The following is a 20,034-nucleotide window of genomic DNA, read 5'->3' as shown; positions in this document are numbered from 1 at the left end:
CATAAACTGAGAAAATTAAAGCATGATGTTGTTCAAGTGCTAACAATATACAGTACAACGGCTGTTCGCAATAAACCAAAACACACAACTCCCCTTCAAATATGTTTATTAACCATGACAACAAAAGCTCTTGATATATAAACCCAGTCACCCAGTCCAATCATATACTATTTAAACTCTTCAAACATTTACAGAAGATACAAAAAAAAAAAAATAGAATAAATAAGACTGTTACCGTTCATCAATAGAACAGCTATAAACATGCCTCTGTCTGAGACACAAATTAGTCCTCCCCTTACAATGTTCTTGAGTTTAAAGAGAAGTCATTTAGAATATGTCATGACATTGTTCAATGAGGCATTGTGGCACATATACACTCCTCCATTAACAGGAGAATCTGCAGACTTGAAGACCAGGCCTTTCCAGCAGCACCAGTAACAGGCCAACAGTTCTTTAGGCATTCTCAACCACCAAGTCAAAGTCCTTCATTTAAAAACTTGATGTCTTCAATTCTTTCCAAGTGTCCACTGACTTAAACATATGCGAGTTAATGACATTTGCAGAATATGCAATTAGTAACAATTTACAAAGGTTCACATATTAAGTTTTTTTTTTAAAAATAATAAAAGAACATATTTAGAGTGTGTCTGCAATACTTAAAGTGGCCTACTAGCTTCCATCCAGTACTTCTGCTCATAAAGCACAATGTAACATTGGAGAATACCTGACTCATTGTCTCAAAACAGCCAAGTTAAACCTTTCATTAACCAAAATTAAGCACAACATTTTGTGTTTTCTATATCAGGCATTTACCCTGGCCAGAAAGACAGACCAACTCATCTTGTAGTGTCATGGTCTTTGGTGGCCTCTCGTATCCAGGAATTGAAAAGGCAAAGAAAAAATGAGAGAACAGGCTAAACACTGTGACAGGAAACGAGGAGAGTCAAAAGCGTCTGTTGTGCCTTTTTATAGAAAGACAAACTTATTCATTTTCTAGCAAAGATGACAATCAAGTAAAAAAAATAGTCTCAAGTCTCAAAAGACTTGAAAAAGTCCAAAAAGACTATGTCAATTTTTTAAAGAATAATTAACAGACCCTCGCTCTGAAATGAAGCAGCAGATCGGCCACAGAAGACTACAACAAGGGATAATTCATTTCCCATGTAGTTCTCAATCTAGTTCCATTTCGAGACGTTGACAAAGATGTTAAGCACACATAAGAACGCTGATTGCTCACAGCAGCATTTAGCAATTTTCTCAGTAGAGACTTGCTTCTCCAAATTCAGGAGGCACCTGTTGAAAACAAAAACAAAGTATTCAATAAACAAAAAAATAAATAACTTGAGATTCATAATAAAAAGGTACTTACTTTCATCATCTGAATCAAATCCAAAGAGGGATGTGCATTTGTCCTTATGTGTCTGCAGCTCTTCCTCACTGTTGAAAGACTGAAAGCATCGAGAGCAGCGCTGACTGGTAGGCAGTATTTCTGGCTTTGACACTGAGCCTAATAATTTTGAGCCCACCTGGGTTTCCTTCCAGCGTTTTGGCATGCTAATGTAAGACTCATCCAGATAGGCAGAGGGAAGAGGTCGAACAAATCGTTTAGTTACAGGTTTTCCTAAAACCAGTGGTTGCTGCTCTTTAGTGACGGGATCTGAGAGTTTGGGAGGAACAACTTTGTCCCCCTCGCTATGCCCATTAACAAGGCTATGGTTTCTGCTACTGTAGTTTACAGAACCTTTATTGAGGACTAAAGGTTTTCCATCTTCTTGATTTGCAGGACCCTTCGAATTGGCTGTACCCAGAATTTGTTGACTGACTGAAGAATCTGCTGGCGCCTCCATATTATCTTCCTGGCTTCGAGAGGCTCCTTGCCCTGTTGGTTCAGATTCTTTGGGAAATGGATTTTTTCCTGAATTTGTATCAGGTTGATAATGCGTTTTCTCATGCTTATACAGGAGCATACCGCTCTCAACTTGCATAGAGCAGCCAGGAAAGCAGCACATCGCTTTCAAGGGATGATGGATTAACATGTGTTCACTAAGCTCCATACGTGTTTGGTACCTCTCCTTGCAGCCATAATGGTTGCATGGGAACTTCAGCTCACCTCTGTGGCATATCACATGGTCAAAAAAATGCTGAGGGTTGAATATCTTTCTGCAACAGAAAAGACATTTTTCCTTTCCAAAGTTGAAAAAGAACACAAGCGCCTTCTTGTCGCCATGGTGGTGAGACAGCACATGTGAAAGGACAAGGATTGACTTTGCACTAAATGTACATATCTCCACAGGGCATCTGACATGCGTAGATGCTCCAGTTCTTTTTCCCTGGAATGGTGTGGAAGGCTGTTTGGGTTTTGAGGGAGTCTCATTCTTATGCCCTATTAAATTTGTTTTCTTAAATTCAGTATTACTGTCTTTGGGTTCCTGATTCTCAGAAGTGGCTTCCAGGCTGTTTGTTATCTTCCTCTTCTTTACATCTTCTCCATCCTCTTTTTGATCTCCAGGAGTAATCTTCTTCTTTTTCACCCCAGAAACCAGCATTTTATCTTTTCTTTTCAATTTTGTTTTGCTCTTGTCTTTTGTCACTTCTGCATTCTCAGATTCAGTCTTCACACTGACTTTCGGACTTTCTACACTCTCAGTTTTCTGAGATGTCTGAATCTTTTCATCAACGGTATTTGTCTCAGGCTCACTCTTCAATTTTCTTTTTTTTCTGATCACTCCATTTACCTTATGAGTCAAGTTGCCCTTGGAATCTGAATGGTTGTCATCTGGAGTTAGTGTTTGCATAGTCTTTGCTCTCTTCCTTACTAGTCCCATTCTGAAAACCTTTTTGTTCTCATCTATGGACTGAGATCTCTTTGCTAACGCAGGTTTTCTCTTCATCTTGCAATCTTTCTCCTTTTGTTCTTCCGATATACTTGAGGGATCTGAATTCTTAACTAACCTTGTCCGCAATCTCACCTTAGGTTCTGAACGTTGTCCTTCCCTGTGCAAATCTGTGAGGTTCAAGGTACAGTTTAACCTCATTTTGAGGTTTCTAATCCTATTCTTCATGGCAGGATTCACACGTTTAAACAGTCTTTTCTCTGAATGTCGCAAGGTGTTCTCAGTGGCATTCTCACAAATATTTTCATTAAAAAGCCCATTAGACTTTTTCAGCTCTTGAATGTGTACTTTAAAATGGACCGACGGGCTGCGTCCATGAGTGTAGCGTTTGTGACAGAACATGCACTTTCTGTCAATCCGATGATGCCACATTGCATGCCGCAGAATGTATTGGTATTTGGTTTCTTTATTGCAAAGACTGCAGTTAACTGAAAGCTGGCAACTTGCATCACTTGGGGGAATAGGGTCCGGGACTAGACCATCAACAGCTGCGGGCATTTTTTTCGGTGATGTCTCCTCAGGTCTTAGTGACAGCGCTGGCACCTCCGTACTCTCATGCACAATTTTAGAAGAAGTGGCAATTTCGCTTCCACTCAAAATAGCGACTGTAGCATCGGGGATCATCGTCACTTCAGTGAGAACTGGAGGAGCATCCTCATGCAGACCAGTGACGTTTTCTGGCGTACTATCAGATACAGGAATGGCATCAGCTGTGGTAAGAGTGGTCACTTCTGGTGAAAGATCAACAGTAGTATTTTCTGGTGGACTAATAGGACTGTAAGGACCATATTCTGGATATTTGGTGTTTGCATCTTGGGGACTTGATAACTCATTAACTTTTGGATGTTCAATTAATTCTTTAACTGGCTCAATAATGGCTTCAGCAGGAGTGGATGGTTCCTCATTTGTAACTAGAATTGATGTAGCCTTGATTTCCACAGCATTATTATCCTGTGCAGCTGCTTCAAGGCTTTCACACTGTTGCTCAGCAGACTGTCTTTCTTGTTTGGATTCATTGTGGTCCACCTTAACTTCATCTTTAGGTAAACTCTTGACTGATATTCCTTCTAATTCAACTGGTCTTGAATATGTGTGGAATTTACAAACCATAGAAAGGCCTTGCTCCCGGAAAACAATCTCCTCCGTCACCCTGAATTCCTGTTTCCTACATGGAGTAGGTTCTGTTGATAGTAACTTGATAAGAGACGTAGTACTGTCAGGCCATTTCAAATTCTCTTGAGATGCGGTTTTGTCAGTACTGCTTTCAGTCATCTGATGGGTGTCCGTAGAAAACAGTGAGGCCTGGACATCAGAAGAGAGGTCAACTTCATTATCAGGGTAGGAAAATTTCATTGTAATTTCACTTAATGGCTCCTCAGCTGAAATATTCTTTAAAAGATTTGACTGCTTTGGTTTCCTTCCTGGTTTCTTGTCTTGTTGAGGTTCACGGTTTTCTGCTTGGGCAGCCAACTGGTCCAAAAGCCATTGTGGTTTCCTTCCCTTGCGCTTCATAGTGTTCATCTCAGTCTGCCGTGAAAGAAGTCTCTGGCGTCTACTATTAAGTTGCCTGGTATGATTCTTTGCAGAGTCCAATTGCCTAAATGAACGTCGAACAGGACAGGCCTCTGAATCTTTTACAAGCCGTGTCCCTGGCTTCCTACCCCGCCTTTTGCCTGGAGGTTTGGAGGATGCTTCCCCTGAGGCAGAATTAGCACAGGTTTTCACTGACTCCACTTCCTGTTTTTTTCGATTGGTATGTTCCTCTGCTTTACTGATTGTTCCATATGTGTTTTCTGTGTAACACTGACAACATCCTTTCACACAGTAGCTTGGCATCCACTTGTCCCTTTGCTTGATTTCACATAAAGCTGCTTTACCAACCTTATCGCTCATTAGCTTCAGACAGTTTGTTTCAATGTTGAGAAGGCTCCAGAACTCTGGGTCAAAGTACAGATCTTTTTTCAGGATCTGGAGAACCTCAAAGCGTACACTGTTACCCACAAGACTGGTGTCTGCATGGTACTCTTGATCAGGGTGAGTATATAGGAGGAACACATTCTTGTATGACTCAACAGTTCTCTCTAGGAAGAAAACTAGCAGTGCACAAGCCCTACAGACCTCTAGGTCATTAGGGAGCAGGTAGGCAATGGTTTTGTAGATAAGAGACTTGGCGACTGGATCATCCTTAAGGTCAGTCTGCAAGGCTCCTGCACAAAGCTCCACACAAAACCCCAGGCCATCTTTTCCAAACTGAAAAAATAAAACCACAAATTTTATTGCTGAGATCATTTCAATAAAATACACTTAAAAATAACTTTTTATAGTCCAGGTGATTTTAATAAAAATGTAATTTTTTTTTTTAATGTTCTAACACCTGGATGGTTTAGTGATGAATCTACACAGAACGATCACTTCAAAAGAACATTTCATAAACACTACCGTACTATAAATATTGAGGTGTGTGTTCAGTTAGATTTTTGTCTAGGTCTACAATTAAATGTTTAATGCAACGACAAAATATCTTACCTCTGCCAAAATCACCTTCATAAATGGGAAAATCGCTTTTATGTTGGTGGCTGACAGGATCATTATTTTGCATTCCTCTAGGAAGCCCTGCTTGGAGAGGTTCAATCGCAGGTAGAGTCTGCTCCATATGAAGACCAAATCCCTTTATGGGAATTAAAAAAAAATGCAAGAAATAAGACCTGTGGTCCTCTACACCTTCAGTACTATCTTCTGGTCAAGCTATAATAAAAACATTAAATGCTACAAAGAGGGGCAATACACTGAAGACAATTCCCCGTTTAAAAGTTCATAGAGCTTGAAAGACCCACCAAAGGTAGTACATTTCTCCAATCTGAAGCTTCTGAGATAGGAAGCCTTTACTCATCATCAAAACAGTCTCATCTTTCTCTTCATTCTCCATCATGCAGAGTATCTCTACAGCATTTTTCCCATCGATGTCTGCCATCTTTAGGAAAGAAAAACAATATTGTGATCTTTGACATTGTTCATCATATTCCAATACTTTAAAGCAATATAATCGAATAGATAAAAAAAAATACATATTTGGACATAAGCAACAGGGAAAACTGCATACTGACGTACATTTTGAGGTAATAACTTCTCATAGTCACACAGCCTGCTAGGAGCTATAAATATATAGTGTTGGTTCATCCAAAAATGAAAATAACGCCACAAATTACTCACCATCAAGGTGATTAAACTGAACTGTTTTAATGCATTGGCTTTGTCACTAGGGCTGCAACAACTAATCAATAAAATCGATTATTATCTACAATGAAAATCATCGACGATTTTCATTATCGATTAGTCGGGTCTGACTACAGTGCAAGTACAACTGCAGCCGGTCGCATCAAATTACTAGGGGTGAAAGAAAACAGATACACGTGAGTATAACGATATTTTGTTAGTCGATACTGTATCGATTCTCAAAACGTAATATCAATATATATATTTATATATATATATATCTATATATATATCTATATATATATATCTATATCTATATATATCTATATCTATATATATCTATATATATATATATCTATATATATATCTATATATATATATCTATATCTATATCTATATATATATATATATATATAAATAAATAAATATATATAATATATATATATATATATATTTAAAACCCCAGTTTTTTTATATTAGAATGATGAGAAAAAGTTGTTTAAATCACTGATTCAACGACTCATTCATAAACCTACTTCACTTGTTTCATTACTGGATGAATCAGAGTTTTTGAACGATTCTCTTGAAGGAAAAATTAATTCATTGACAAATACATTTTTAAAACACTTTTCGCCACCTAGTGGTGTGAAAATGCGATCGACACAAACGTTATTTGAAGCGCAGTACTTTCAAAATGGGATTTGTTATATTTTGATTGCTGCCATATAGACATCAACGTTTATCTGAACTATAAACTTTATCCCAGTATTTCTGTGATAGTATAAATGACTATAAGACAGAAATATTACTGTGTAGTTGAAAAGACCGTTTGTGAAGATGTTTCTTAACCAAACATGGTAAGTGCTCTCTCTTTGTCAGCGGAAGTGCGAGCACGGATTTGAGTGATCCGCAATCTTTTAACGATTAATCGTGCAGCTTAACTGTACCCACTTAAATTAACTGAACTGACACCGTTTGATATAAAAGAATCAAACCAACTGTATTATTATATTCTTTATAATGCACAAGGCTTGGTTTTTTAGATTATGCTTTTGTTGTTTTTATATTGTTTTATTTTATTAAAGGATCGTGCAAGCACTTTAATTTATCCCCCTTTACTCATACTGCACAAAAAGTAGTTCAATAACATTGAATGTTACAGGGACTGATTATTACTAGGGATGCACCGGTTGACCGGCCATAAATCGGAACCAGGCGTTTTTTTCTTAAAATAGGCGATCGGCAATCAGCCGGTTTTTGGTCTTTTTTCGGCCGGAAGTGCACCCGCGAGCACAGACTACATTGTAATCATTCGCTATCATGTCATTTGTGTGGAAGTATTTCAAAATCTGTGCGTAGGACACGGACAGCCGTTCAGCACTGGAAGTGCAGCGCTATATGTCTGAGGCACAGACAGCAGGAAGCGAACTGCTGACTGCACAAATTAATAGTCCCTTTCCTGCACTCATTGAAGTAGCGCGAGCATACTCAGAGCCATATAGAGATGGCTCTATGGCTCTGAGCGTACTGTACCTGTCTACGCACTGCACAAGCGGAGACAGTGAAGGGATGTTCAGCTCAACCTCTCACGTGTTGGATGAGAAATGAAACAGACTAAACTGTGACAAAACTGAAATGCTTTTTTTTTGTAAAGTAGAACTTGCATACACGTTTGAACAGTCAGAAGTAAACGTCAGTTCTGTATAGGATGATTATTTTTATTTTACCTTAAAATTACATCTAATTTGATTTAAAAATCACCTGCTGTAGCACACTGAAAAAAGGGTTTCATTAGTCGAATGAAAAATTTTTAGGGAAATGATTCACATCTATATTTTTTAACTTAAGACAATATTTATTAATTTTTCATTGGCTCAAGTAAAAAAATATAGATGCAAATCATTACCCTAATTTTTTTTTTTAATTGTATGAATGAAACACTTTGCATCTGTTTTATTCACACCAACGTTATTTAATTTTAACATTTTGGAATAATGTATTTATATAGCATACTTTTATTTAGTCTCACTGGTAAAGACCTTTTTTTTTATTTAAAACCAAATTTAAAAACTAAAACAAATACTGAATGCTGATTAAGAAACCTGTTATTGAATGTGTGTTGATTGTGTTGTTTGGATTGTAGAACAATCACACCTAGGGATGCAATGATACCATTTTTTCAGAACCGATCTGATCCGATACCGAAAATCTGGCAATACCAATCCGATACCAGCACAGTTTTCCCCCCCCTTTAAATAATGTAGAAGTTCTATACTTCTGTGTTGACCTGGTCTCCACTCTTTTGTGCGACCTCAGATACTGTGTGCTCTTGAAGAGTTTTTCATCGTTTTGACTGTAACCGAACGCAACACGCAGCTTGATTGCTGAATGAAGGATGACAGACAGCCGCAATAGAAAGAGTTTACTTGAACTTGACTTTAATGACTTCAATATTAATCTGTACTTCACATGGAACAGCTTCAGAACACTTGAATTTTTAGTGCACAAAAACATTTTTGTGCTTTATAATGTTTTTGTGCCTTTCGTGGGGCTCAACAATAACACAATAGTATAAGCACAATATCGGATTTGGATTGGTCTTGTCTGACCAATACAAAATCAGCAGAAAATGGCAGTATCGGAGCCGAAACCAATGCAGTGAAAACTCCTCTTCTCGCGTCCGCCCTAGACCCTCGGCACAAACATCTCATGTTTCTCGATGAAAACATGAAAGTAGTAAGAAAAAAAAAACTTTTTTGAACATTATCAGAACATTTTCCTTGATGCAAGTGGTGCGGATGCAGCCGCTACGATGAAGAAGATGCAATGCCCACTCGTCGGAAAAGGCTGAGCCAGTTCTTCAGCGATGATTACAGAGAGTCCAGCTGAGACGAGTGGGAACAGTTCTTGCTGGAGCCATGTATTCCACCAGATGAGGATCCCATTCAGTGGTGAAACAAAAACACGAAGCGCTTCACAAAACTTATTCGCTTAGCACACCGTTATTTGTGAGTCCCGCCAACGTCTGTGCCGTCAGAGCGCGTTTTCTCCGCGGTCGGCCTCATTGTTAACAGACTAAGGAGCTGACTTCCCCCGATCATGTTTACATGCCTGTGTTTCTAAATAAGAACATGTAAAACAATAGAAAAAAAAGCAAAAAAGATTTGCTGACAGTTTAAAAGTTTCAAAGTTAAGTGTAGGCTACGTTCTACAATAGCCTAATTGCTGAAGGCTGCTTTACGTTTTTTCTTTGTTCACTTTTTTTTTCTTTGTTCACTTTTTTTTTTTTTTGCTTTTAATCAGTACTTTTGTTTGTTTCCACGCATTGTTAAAGGTTTTCAGCTACAAAACACGATGTGTAATGTTCAAGCTTATTGTGTGTAAGCTTGTTCAAAATGACGGAAACAATAAATGTTGCTGAAAAATAACGTGTCTCATTAAACTTAATTTAAATAAACGAATATTCGAACATTAGTTTTTTGTGAGCTCAAATATTCGAATGTGATATTTGCGGAAAACGCCCATCCCTAATCCACATAATAGAACATAAACCTGACAATAAGATCTTAAGGCTATTGTTAACTTCTTTTATATATGTGTCAATGCGAAGACAAAGTTTTGGCTTTCCTTGGACATGTGGGATTACAAATTTAAGAATCGGTTTAAAATATGCTGATCCTATATTCTAACATAACCTTAGTTTTTCTTGTGATGCTATGTACATTTGAGGTAAAGATGATTACATTCTAAGAAGATCAGGTCAAGCAGCCCAGGTGTCTGAGACATTAACCTTTTGTCTTCATGCACTTCCAGACTTTAGGGCAGGGTGCCAAGTTAAAGGACGCTCAAGGCACCGCTGTGCCTTTGTCTCTGTGATAATGTGAAGGTATGGGTGATCCTGTCAGGCTGATTGGATTAGCACCTATGCATTTGGTGCTGATGAGATCAAGGCTGGGAAAATGCCGGTGTCTAGCTGATTACTGTACTGTATTTGTATTTTATCGTGTAGATTGTCTCCATCTCTACTGTATGTATCCCTCCCCCTTGAATGTATATAAACTCCAAAGTATCACTGCTTTGGTTAGACTTTTGATGACTGCAGCAACCACACAGTGTTTTCTCAATAGAGTCATGCTGAAGATAAACCAAGAGTCTCCTGGTCTTTGCTTCTGAATTTCCAACAGACATTACAACCTATTTTCACAAATATAAATGACCCACAAGTAATCAAACATGCTCAGTAGATCTCTCTCTCTCATTCCCTGTCTGTTTAGGTTTGTGAAGTGCAAATCTACAGAGCCTCTGCACAAATCAGCATGGTACACATTGTTATCATTACTAACTTCTTTAATAATCAGTACACATGCATGAATTGTAAAACAAGAAGGGCATAACCCTATGAAATAAGAAAACAGGCAAAAATCACGGTTGCTGCAGTTCTTGCATTCCTCTGGTTTGCTCATCAATAGGGCAGTATTGCGATGTTGCGGTTATCACGACCTAATCAAGATCTTCGCTGCATCATGTTTTCTATATTTCTCTATAATTTTGAATAACGTAGCAGCAGCACATGTCTTGGGTTCAACTGGTTAGTAGAGCTGCACGATTAATCGTTAAAAGATCGCAATCTCGATTCAGACAACCTCTCGATCTCATTTCTAAATGACAACGATTCCCACCCAGAGTCTGTTAAACCTTTGACAAAGTCTTACCGGATCATTCAAATCCGTGCTCGCACTGCCGCTGACACAGAGAGAGCACTTACCATGTTTGGTTAAGAAACATCTTCACAAACGGTCCTTTCAACTACACAGTAATATTTCTGTCTTACAGCCATTTATACTATCACAGAAATACTGGGATAAAGTTTATAGTTCAGATATAAACGTTGATGTATATATGGCAGCGATCAAAATATAACAAATCCCATTTTGAAAGTACTGCGCTTCAAATAACGTTTGTGTCGATTGCACTGTTTCACCAATAGGTGGCGACAAGCGTCTTAAAAATGTATTTGTCAATGAATTAATTTTTCATTCAAGAGAATCGTTCAAAAACTCCGATTCATCCAGTAATGAATTAAGTGAAGTAGGTTTATGAATGAGTTGTTGAATCAGTGATTTAAACAACTTTTTCTCATCATTCTAATATAAAAAACTGGGGTTTTAAATATATTATATATACACTACCAGTCAAAAGTTTTTGAACCATAAGATGTGTAATGTTTTTTAAAGTTCCGCTCACGAAACCTGCATTTATTTGATCCAAAGTACAGAAAAAACAGTAAAGTTTTGAAATATTTTTACAATTTAAAATAACTGCTTTCTACTTGAATGTATTTTAAAATGTAATTTATTTCTGTGATGCACAGCTGTATTTTCAGCATCATTACTCCAGTCTTCATTGTCACATAATCTTCAGAAATGATTTTAATATTCTGATTTGCTGTTCAAAAAACATTATTATTATGTTGAAAACAGAGCAGTAGATTTTTTTCAGGTTTCTATGATAGAAAGTTCAGAAGAACAAAATGTATGTGAAATAGAAATATTGTTATACATGTCTTTGTCACACTTGATCAATTTAAAGAATCCTTGCAAAATAAAAGTATTAATTTATATACTTGTGATAATGATAATAGTAATAATAATTAAAAAAAAGAATCGTAGGAGAATCGTGATCTCTATATGAGACCAAAAAAAATCGTGATTCTCAATTTACCCAGAATCGTGCACCCATAATGGATGGACTAATAAACATTCAACTGCAACAACGACACTTACATTATCATTTCGTGCACCACTAATAAGGCTTCCCTAGCACATCTAAAATTTGCTTGCACCGGTTTTGCATTCAAATGCAAAGATTAAAATGTAAAATTCTACTAATATTATTTTTTTATTCACAATCTTCTCATCACAAGGTGGCACAGCACTCATTCAGCGGTGTTCATGTGTGCTGTCTACTTGTTACTCATATCATGTAACATAAAACAATTACAGCGTAACTAGTGTGCGGTATATCTAACATTTTTCTAGTGTTATCTATGAAGGTGTACCGTCGATAAATACTAGGGCTGGGCGATATGGCTTAAAAAAAAATCAGATTTTTTCACACCAAACCCAATTTTCGATTGTAATCGATTTTTTTTCCTATTTAAAAACATACTACAACCGACAAAGAAATTGCTCAAAACAAATGTACTCTTTATTTTGTTCTGATTTTCGCTTATGCAGTTTAATCAAAATTTCCCCTTTGTGCATAAGTGTAACAGGAAACAAGCCTCAAAACATGCTTGTAAACGAGATGGCAGGCACTGCCATTGTAAACAGTGAAAATGTAGCTTATCAGTTTTCTAATAACTTCAAACTTACAGTGACACAATGCACCTTCAAAATAAATTAAAATATAAATAAAAAATAAAATTGTGTGTCCCTCTTTGATAAAACACTTTTGGTTAAATAAATGTTCTCTTCGTTGAGAGGCACACACCTCCCACTCGGCTGCATGCCTCTGTTTAAGATGCTGGAATAAATTTGTTGTGCTGCTACCTTTGGTAGCAACGGCTTTTAAACACACTTTGCAATGTGGCGTTATTTGTTCTGTGTCTGACACTAAAAAAGCAAACCAATTCCAAACAACGGATGAAACGGTGCCTTTCTTTGGAACGAGCTCTGCGCTGTTAACTGCCATGTTGTCTGTGTGCGGCTGTAAGGAATGCGGGGGGAGGGCGAGCCCACTCTGAACTACGGAAGCCTAAGGGGAGAGCCGGTGGTGGAAGTTAAAGAGGAAACAGAATTTTCATTAAAAACAAATCGCCCTTAACGTCAAATTCGAGTTAATCGATAAAATCGATTTATCGCCCAGCCCTAATAAATACCGATACCGTTTTATTGCCCAGGCCTAGGTGTAATTATTAATTAAATAACTTCTCACTCACCCCCTTGTTCAAGTGCTCATGAAGAGAAGCCCTCCAAAGACAGATGAGGTAGGCTTGCTTGAAATAGAGATGCTTCCCTACAACGGAGTGCTGGATGCATCTCCTTGTCAGTGCCAATGCCTCCGGAAGCCTCTCACACGCCACCAGATAACGCACACGTAGCTCAATGAAAACGGATACTTCTGAGCTCAGATATTTGTCCACTGTAAACAAAAACAATAAATAAGACTTATATAAGTCTTATGATATAATACTCAATTCCATTAACAGTTCAGGAAATGTGTATAGATCATTTGATGATGCACTGTTTTTAAACAAAATCTTGATTGACTAACCGTCTTCTTGTGGTAGTTCTGAATCTTTGAGAATGGCCTGAAGAACAGGGTTTGCCCAAGGTCCTCCATCTTTAATAATATGTCTAACCTGAAAAAGGTAAACATTCTGGTGGCTTACCAGGCTCACATAGCAGTCCTAGAATAGAGCAGAAAGACCACTTTAAAACATCAAACCATATACATGGAAACATATGAGTAACACAACACAATAAGCACTGAAAATCCAGTAAGCAGAATTCAACATGATGCTTCCCCCAAGAATAATAGGATTGAGGTAATGCAGTTACCTCGAATGAGTCTAGAATGTCTTTTAAAGGATGCTCAATGAATTCATCTTTTCCAAAGAACAACAGCAGTTCGAAGATACTCCTGTAAAAAAAAAGTGTTATTCTGTAATTAATTTCTTTTACAACCTTTTACTCCAATAAATTGTACTGTAAGCCTTTTAGTGACTTCTATAACTTCCAGTGGATTTAGGTCCTAATCAGACAGGATTAGCTTTATATTCGGAGGTGGGCAAAGATGTTTCGGAACTTACACTGCATTTACAGTCTTTTTGAATTTCTATTGTCGACTCAACCTCAGTAATTTCAACACACCGTTTACCCATGAATTGACAATTAACATTACAGACATCCAAAGTAACAAATACTTAAAAAAAAATGAAAAATAAATAATAAAATTAATATAGTATTTTGTAAAGTGTATGTGTGTTATGTTAAACTGGAACACACTTTACTTTGCTTATTGGGTTGTTATACTACGGGTTATGATGGACAATATCATTATTATTCAGTTTATTTGAATAAACATGTCTATATTAGCTGATGTTGATTAAATGAATGCTTAAGTTTAATACACATTGATTATAAAGCAAGGCAAGCAAACTGCATGTATATAACCCATTATTCATCAGCATTCAGTATTAAATTTGGCTGTATGATACATTAAGATATTTTTAAGTCACTTTGACTGTTTTTAATGTCTGGGTGTCTGTTTAAATGCTAAATAAATGAGTAACCCTACACATCCCTATTCCAATCCTTTATGACTTTCTTCTGTGGAACAAAAAAGCCATTTTGAGAAATGTCTCTGTTTTTTTTTTTTTACTCTGTCTGTTTGGCAACCAACATTCTTCAAAATATCACTAATAAAGTCACACAGGTTTATGACATGAGGGGGAATAATGACGACTGTCTTGTGACTTCAATGTATGCTCTACTTCCTAAAAGTTTTACAGCATGTTTAAGTAAGATTTAAAAGCAAAAGCAGAAGTATATACTCACAGGGCCAGACTACTCAGAGTGTAGCGTACATGCTCGCACTCTGGAGGGAATGATGCTGCACCATGGACAAAATAGCACAGGGCACTGTGCAACACCTGGAGCTGGGGAAGAGGCACTTGCCATTGGCCGGTTTGCTCCACCACCAACTGAAAAAAAGACAATTCATAGAAAAAGAAAATATTGAAAGAATATATTAATATCGTTGTGTGCTCCTAAAGCCAGACTTTTGATGTTTGTTTATAGTCATAGAAAGCACTAGCATTTAATGACAGTAACTACATGAACTTACTGACACAAATTAGGTAACGTCAATCAAACTTTCGTATAACACCATAGAAGAGTTTATTTTCACAGAAAGAAGGATGCATTCATTAACTTAGCAACATTTTCATCAGATATTAAAAGCTGCATAGTAACTATTCGAACTAAAAAAGCATTTGCAGAGACTGGTTAATAATACATCAACTATTGCTAACACAAGACAGCATGGAGTTTTTCTATCATTTAACACCCTTTAGTAGTGCATAAGGATTTATCAAACTGAGTTGGTCCGTCGTCTGTTTTATGAGATTGATGCCAAATAAAATATGATGAAGTGTATAAGCTAATCTTTCACAGTGTGTTTGTTTTGGAATGCAACTTTGGAATGCTAACCGTTAGCCACTTAACCAGCTAATGAAGCGAACTGAAAGAAACTGACTGCCCGATTTGTATCTATCGTGATTAAAAATGAACTGTTAGATTATTGAGATTAACTCCTAGACTATTTTGAAGACACCCGTAGTAAGTGAGGTAAAACACAGGGAAATTGTGTCTCACGGTGGCTGTACACTGGGGGATGGGAATCTGCTGTCATGCTGCTAACAATGTTAGCACGTCTGTTTGCTTTTTATATAAAGCTTGCAAACGCTTTCGTCTAGTCTGCCATCTTACCTCACAGAATCTGTCACAGTACGTCTTGCTCTGGAGTCCGCGTTCGTCGCTTGCACTAGTGTTCAACAAAGTCTCTAGCTCTTTCTTAAACCTGTCTAACTCCAATTCACTCTCTTCTTCCGCCATACTGCTTGTCTAAACCAGCGCGTACAACAGAGACCACGACTATTACCGTGAGGCTAAGGACCGCCCACATGGATCATCTAATTGGTGGAATGCCCTGTAAACTGTGCGGTGAGCAGTAAGTTTCTGCTTTGTGATTGGACGATGACCCCTTCAATCAAATGGTGGCTCACTCTGAACATTTTATTGGTTGTTCAGGAATGTTAATCTTCTATCTGTCTCGTAATGAACACCCCAAAAACAAATAAGTTCTTAAATCACTTTAACTGTGTTATTTTAATGAACTAAGTTTTCCAAACAGGCGCACTTCAGTCACATCACTCAATCACTCCTCTTGGCCATTTGATTGTAGTTTAGTGAAATTAAAGGAATCATCGAATAAACTGGTGATTAATGTTTTTTTTTTATTTTATTTTTTTATGTGTAACCTGATAATTATTAGTCATTATCAGCGTTATGAGTACAGCATGCTCCACTACAAACCAGTGATTCATTGATTGATAATCAGCCAATCACTGTTGGATAGTCATTAACAGCAGAGTGAGTGGAAAGCACAAATCTTTTAAAAGAGTTCTGATTTCGTGCACATAATTATCCTACATGTTATTTGGTTTTTCTTCAGGATATTGTAGAAACCATTGTGACTGGTGTGGGTGTATTTAGTTGCAAGCTCATCTATATCTTTGGAGGTTCCCAGGTAAGAAAGTGTTTATTGTGGATATTTAAAATTTAAAAGTCTTATAAAATATTTCCAATTTCTGCAACTTTATTATTCTTGATTTACGTTAAAGTATGTGTAAGAAGTTGTTGTTGTTGTTATTATTATTAAAGTAAACCTAAAATATGTGTGTGTGTATATATATATATATATATATATATATATATATATATATATGTATGTGTGGGGGGTGGGCTTTTTTTCACACACCTATGCTTTCTTATCAGGCTAATCCCAAGCCATTGGTAGATGCCAGTGTTTTCTGTAATGGCTATGCAATATAATTTTTTTCTTGTTATGGTTTTAAAATCTGTATTTGTCTTTTTAGAATTATCTGAGAAATAGGGGCTAAAGTCTTTTTGTGGTGGCTGTGCTTTTAAAAAAATACATTATTAATTCAAGTGGATCTTGAAAGTGACCGTAATCCTGAAAATTCAAGTGACTTGAAAGTGACTGTAATCCATGTTAACCCTGACTGATTTACATGTTTAAAAAAAAAAATAGAAGTGTAGGGAAATTTGTTTTTACAGATTTATTTATTTTTCCCCAGACATGTCTACCAGCTTACAGCTCCTTGGAACTACACTTGGCATTCTTGGCTGGCTGGGCATCATCATATCATGTGCCCTTCCTCTATGGCGTGTGACTGCTTTTATTGGGACCAACATCGTGACTGCACAGACTATGTGGGAAGGGCTGTGGATGAGCTGTGTGGTGCAGAGCACTGGCCAAATGCAGTGTAAAGTGTACGACTCCATGCTGGCTCTTCCTCAAGACCTACAGGCCTCTCGAGCAATCCTCATTATTGCTTCCCTTGTTGGTTTAATCGCAATATTTGCCAGTTTTGCAGGGGGTAAATGTGTTAACTGCTTGCCAGACAGCATTGCAAAGGCCCGGGTTGCTGTAGCAGGAGGGGCCTTCTTTGTCACTGCGGGGGTCCTGGGGTTGGTGCCATCTAGTTGGACTGCCCATCAGGTCATTGGGGACTTTTACAATCCTCTAGTGGCCCAATCTCAGAAGAGGGAGTTGGGAGCCGCTATCTTTATCTGTTGGGGAGCAGCAGTTCTCATGCTGATTGGTGGAGGACTCCTCTGCAGCTCTTGCCCAAAAGGAAGAAATTCCCGTGGGGGTCGGTATGTGGCAGCTTCTCAAAATGGAAGGGAGGGCTTGTAGTATGTGTGACTGCAGGATGTCTCCCTGTAGAGAACTGATCTGTGGATGTTTTAAGTGTCTTTTAAATGACTGCGTGTTGCTTTTTGTTTTATTTCTATTCATTTTTTGTGACCGGAATGTCAACCTGTTGCAGAATTGCTGTCAGTGGAGCTAATAAATTTTTATCCAACAGAGGGCACTATTGATTTTGACTTTACTGTATAATTATAGCACTTGATAAATTTGACTAATTCAGAATACCGGCACACTATTTTTCAGAACAAATAGGTAAAATTTGCACTTACCATTAGAGGTGTACAATTCTGGACAACGCAAACATTAACGTCATCTGTGGCAATTTGTCAGAAGTAATTTCTTTTAAGAAGGTAACCACTTCGATCTCTGTAAGGGAGAGGAAGTGTAACTTTAGGTTGTTAATGTTTTCCATCATTTAGACCCCGTGATGGCATACCTTTTGTCAGCTGTGGCCTAATGGTTAGAGTTGGACTTGTAAACTTAAGGACACCGGTTCAAGTCTCGGTGCTTGCAGGAGTTTGCGGGTTTTTTTTTTTTTTTTTTTTTCCCACCCTTAACCCTCTGAGGTCTAACGGTGTTTTGGGGGCCTGGAGAAGTATGTCATGGCCTGACTTTTTTTTTTTTTTTTTTTTAAGTTGCTTAACCTCTAAATGGCTAAAGTCTAATGTCACTGTAATCCGCACAAACTGGGATATATGTAATATATGCCAACAATAACTGTATTTAAAAGTGCACTCAGTAATTCTTCAGTGACTAAAATATTCTGCTTCAATTAATGTAGGGTCAATGCTGAAATTTGTTACAAAAGAGGATTAAGTGGTACCATCATGCACTGGAGGGGGCACAATAATCTAATTCTGCTTAGGGCACCCATTTGAACTGAACCCCCAGTTGCTCCCTGGGTGCTGGAATATATAGCTGTGTGTGTGTGTGTGCACTTGGATGGGTTAAATGGAGAGCACCAATTCGGAGTATGGGTTACCATTCTTGGCAAATGTAACGACTTTAAATTTTTATTTAGATTTTTTGTTTTTAGCTAAACTTGAAGGTTCTCCCCTATGAGAAGGGCTGTGTCTACAATCTTTGCTCAATGGTGCTCGGTTCTGTGTTCGGTTCCGTGCCCAGATTTTTCTTGAACCCTATCAAAGCAGATGATGCTGCCTTCAAGTGCACCTGGAAAACTCACACCTCTTATTATGTGTTAAACATTTAAGATGAAAACTAAAAATAATTGTTAACGTTTAACTCCTAGCTACATCTGAATTCAAAAGAATGAAAGTCTCTATTATACTTATTAAAAGCACTTATGCATATAATAGTATCAAAATTTAAATGTTATATGAACTTAAAAGTAAAATGATTGACTTTGTACTTGTTTGTAAAAATGACTAAAATACAGCATGTACAATCAAAATAATTTGTGAAATGCTACATACAGATTATACAGTAGTCAACATTTGAGGTGGATCAAAAAAGTTAATCAGAGTTGTCCTAAGACTATGGGGTGCCGGTTGTAAAGCGGATAATGCTGAAAATAGCAGCAACATTTTGTCACATTTAGCTTCAAACAATGTTAAAAAAAAACTGGTATGAAATTTTTGACGGTCACTTTTTAGCACATTTACAACAATATTTGTGAACTTATTGCGATATTTTAAATAGTTAAATATAAATGTTAAATCTAAGTGAAAAAGTGAAGTGACATTCAGCCAAGTATGGTGACCCATACTCAGAATTCGTGCTCTGCTTTTAACCCATCCAAAGTGCACACACACAGAGCAGTGAACACACACACAGAGCAGTGGGCAGCCATTTATGCCGCAGCGCCCGGGGAGCAGTTGGGGGTTCAGGGCCTTGCTCAAGGGCACCTAAGTCGTGGTATTGCAGGTGGAGAGAGAACTGTACATGCACTCCCCCCACCCACAATTCCTGCCGAACAGAGACTCGAACTCACAACCTTTCGATTGGGAGTCCAACTCTCTAACCATTAGGCCACGATTTCCCCTAAATGTTAAATATAAATGTTAAATCTAAATGTTAAATATAAATTTTAAATATAAATCTAAATGTTAAATCTAAATGTTAACCATCTAAGCGCCAAAGTCGCAAAATTGCGACAAGACATCATACTTAATAAAATAGACTGTAGTTCCTTATATGGTGTAATATCTCATTTGTATTCCCTTCCACTAGATGGCAGACATGTAGTACTTTGATTCTAGACCAACATTACATCATGTTTCTGTTCAAAGTGTTTGAGAAAATAGCAGAGCAAGTGAGCTCTCATGTCATTGATGCGGAAGCAATTAATTTCATAGCGTAAATGGTGAGATTTATAAGAGAAAATCGCCAGATGGCTAATACAAAGTTGTACCGCGAGGATGTGTTGCAAATTTTGTTCGCC

General features: G+C 37.5%; 2 protein-coding genes across 2 annotated transcripts; one reads left to right on the top strand and one right to left on the bottom strand.

Moving 5' to 3' along the window:
• Positions 1-89: 89 nt before the first annotated feature.
• Positions 90-15,798, bottom strand: znf654 (zinc finger protein 654). The gene is made up of 9 exons (XM_059554227.1): positions 15,602-15,798; positions 14,669-14,814; positions 13,670-13,751; positions 13,383-13,518; positions 13,048-13,250; positions 5,729-5,865; positions 5,421-5,562; positions 1,370-5,144; positions 90-1,293 (listed from the first exon to the last, which is right to left on the bottom strand). Exons 1-9 carry the CDS (start codon positions 15,725-15,727, stop codon positions 1,283-1,285), a joined length of 4,758 nt encoding a protein of 1,585 aa, XP_059410210.1. The 5' UTR covers positions 15,728-15,798; the 3' UTR covers positions 90-1,282.
• Positions 15,799-16,251: 453 nt separating this feature from the next.
• Positions 16,252-17,726, top strand: cldng (claudin g). Its single transcript, XM_059554234.1, has 2 exons — positions 16,252-16,421; positions 16,993-17,726. The coding sequence occupies exon 2, from the start codon at positions 16,995-16,997 to the stop codon at positions 17,613-17,615; it is 621 nt and encodes a 206-aa protein (XP_059410217.1). The 5' UTR covers positions 16,252-16,421; positions 16,993-16,994; the 3' UTR covers positions 17,616-17,726.
• The last annotated feature ends 2,308 nt before the right edge of the window (positions 17,727-20,034 follow it).

This window comes from Carassius carassius, chromosome 7, assembly GCF_963082965.1.
Source record: "Carassius carassius chromosome 7, fCarCar2.1, whole genome shotgun sequence".
Lineage (NCBI taxonomy): Eukaryota > Metazoa > Chordata > Actinopteri > Cypriniformes > Cyprinidae > Carassius > Carassius carassius.
This window is presented reverse-complemented; position numbering and strand designations above follow the sequence as displayed.

What these genes read in the sequence shown, in the direction of transcription:
- znf654 (XM_059554227.1), bottom strand. Translation starts at nt 15,727, where the DNA reads ATGGCGGAAGAAGAGAGTGAATTGGAGTTAGACAGGTTTAAGAAAGAG. An exon ending in ACTCTGAGTAGTCTGGCCCT is followed by an intron (nt 13,752 to 14,668) that starts GTGAGTATATAC and finishes TTTTTTTTACAG; the next exon opens with GAGTATCTTCGAACTGCTGT. An exon ending in ATGAGCACTTGAACAAGGGG is followed by an intron (nt 5,866 to 13,047) that starts GTGAGTGAGAAG and finishes TCTTTCCTAAAG; the next exon opens with ATGGCAGACATCGATGGGAA.
- cldng (XM_059554234.1), top strand. Translation starts at nt 16,995, where the DNA reads ATGTCTACCAGCTTACAGCTCCTTGGAACTACACTTGGCATTCTTGGC.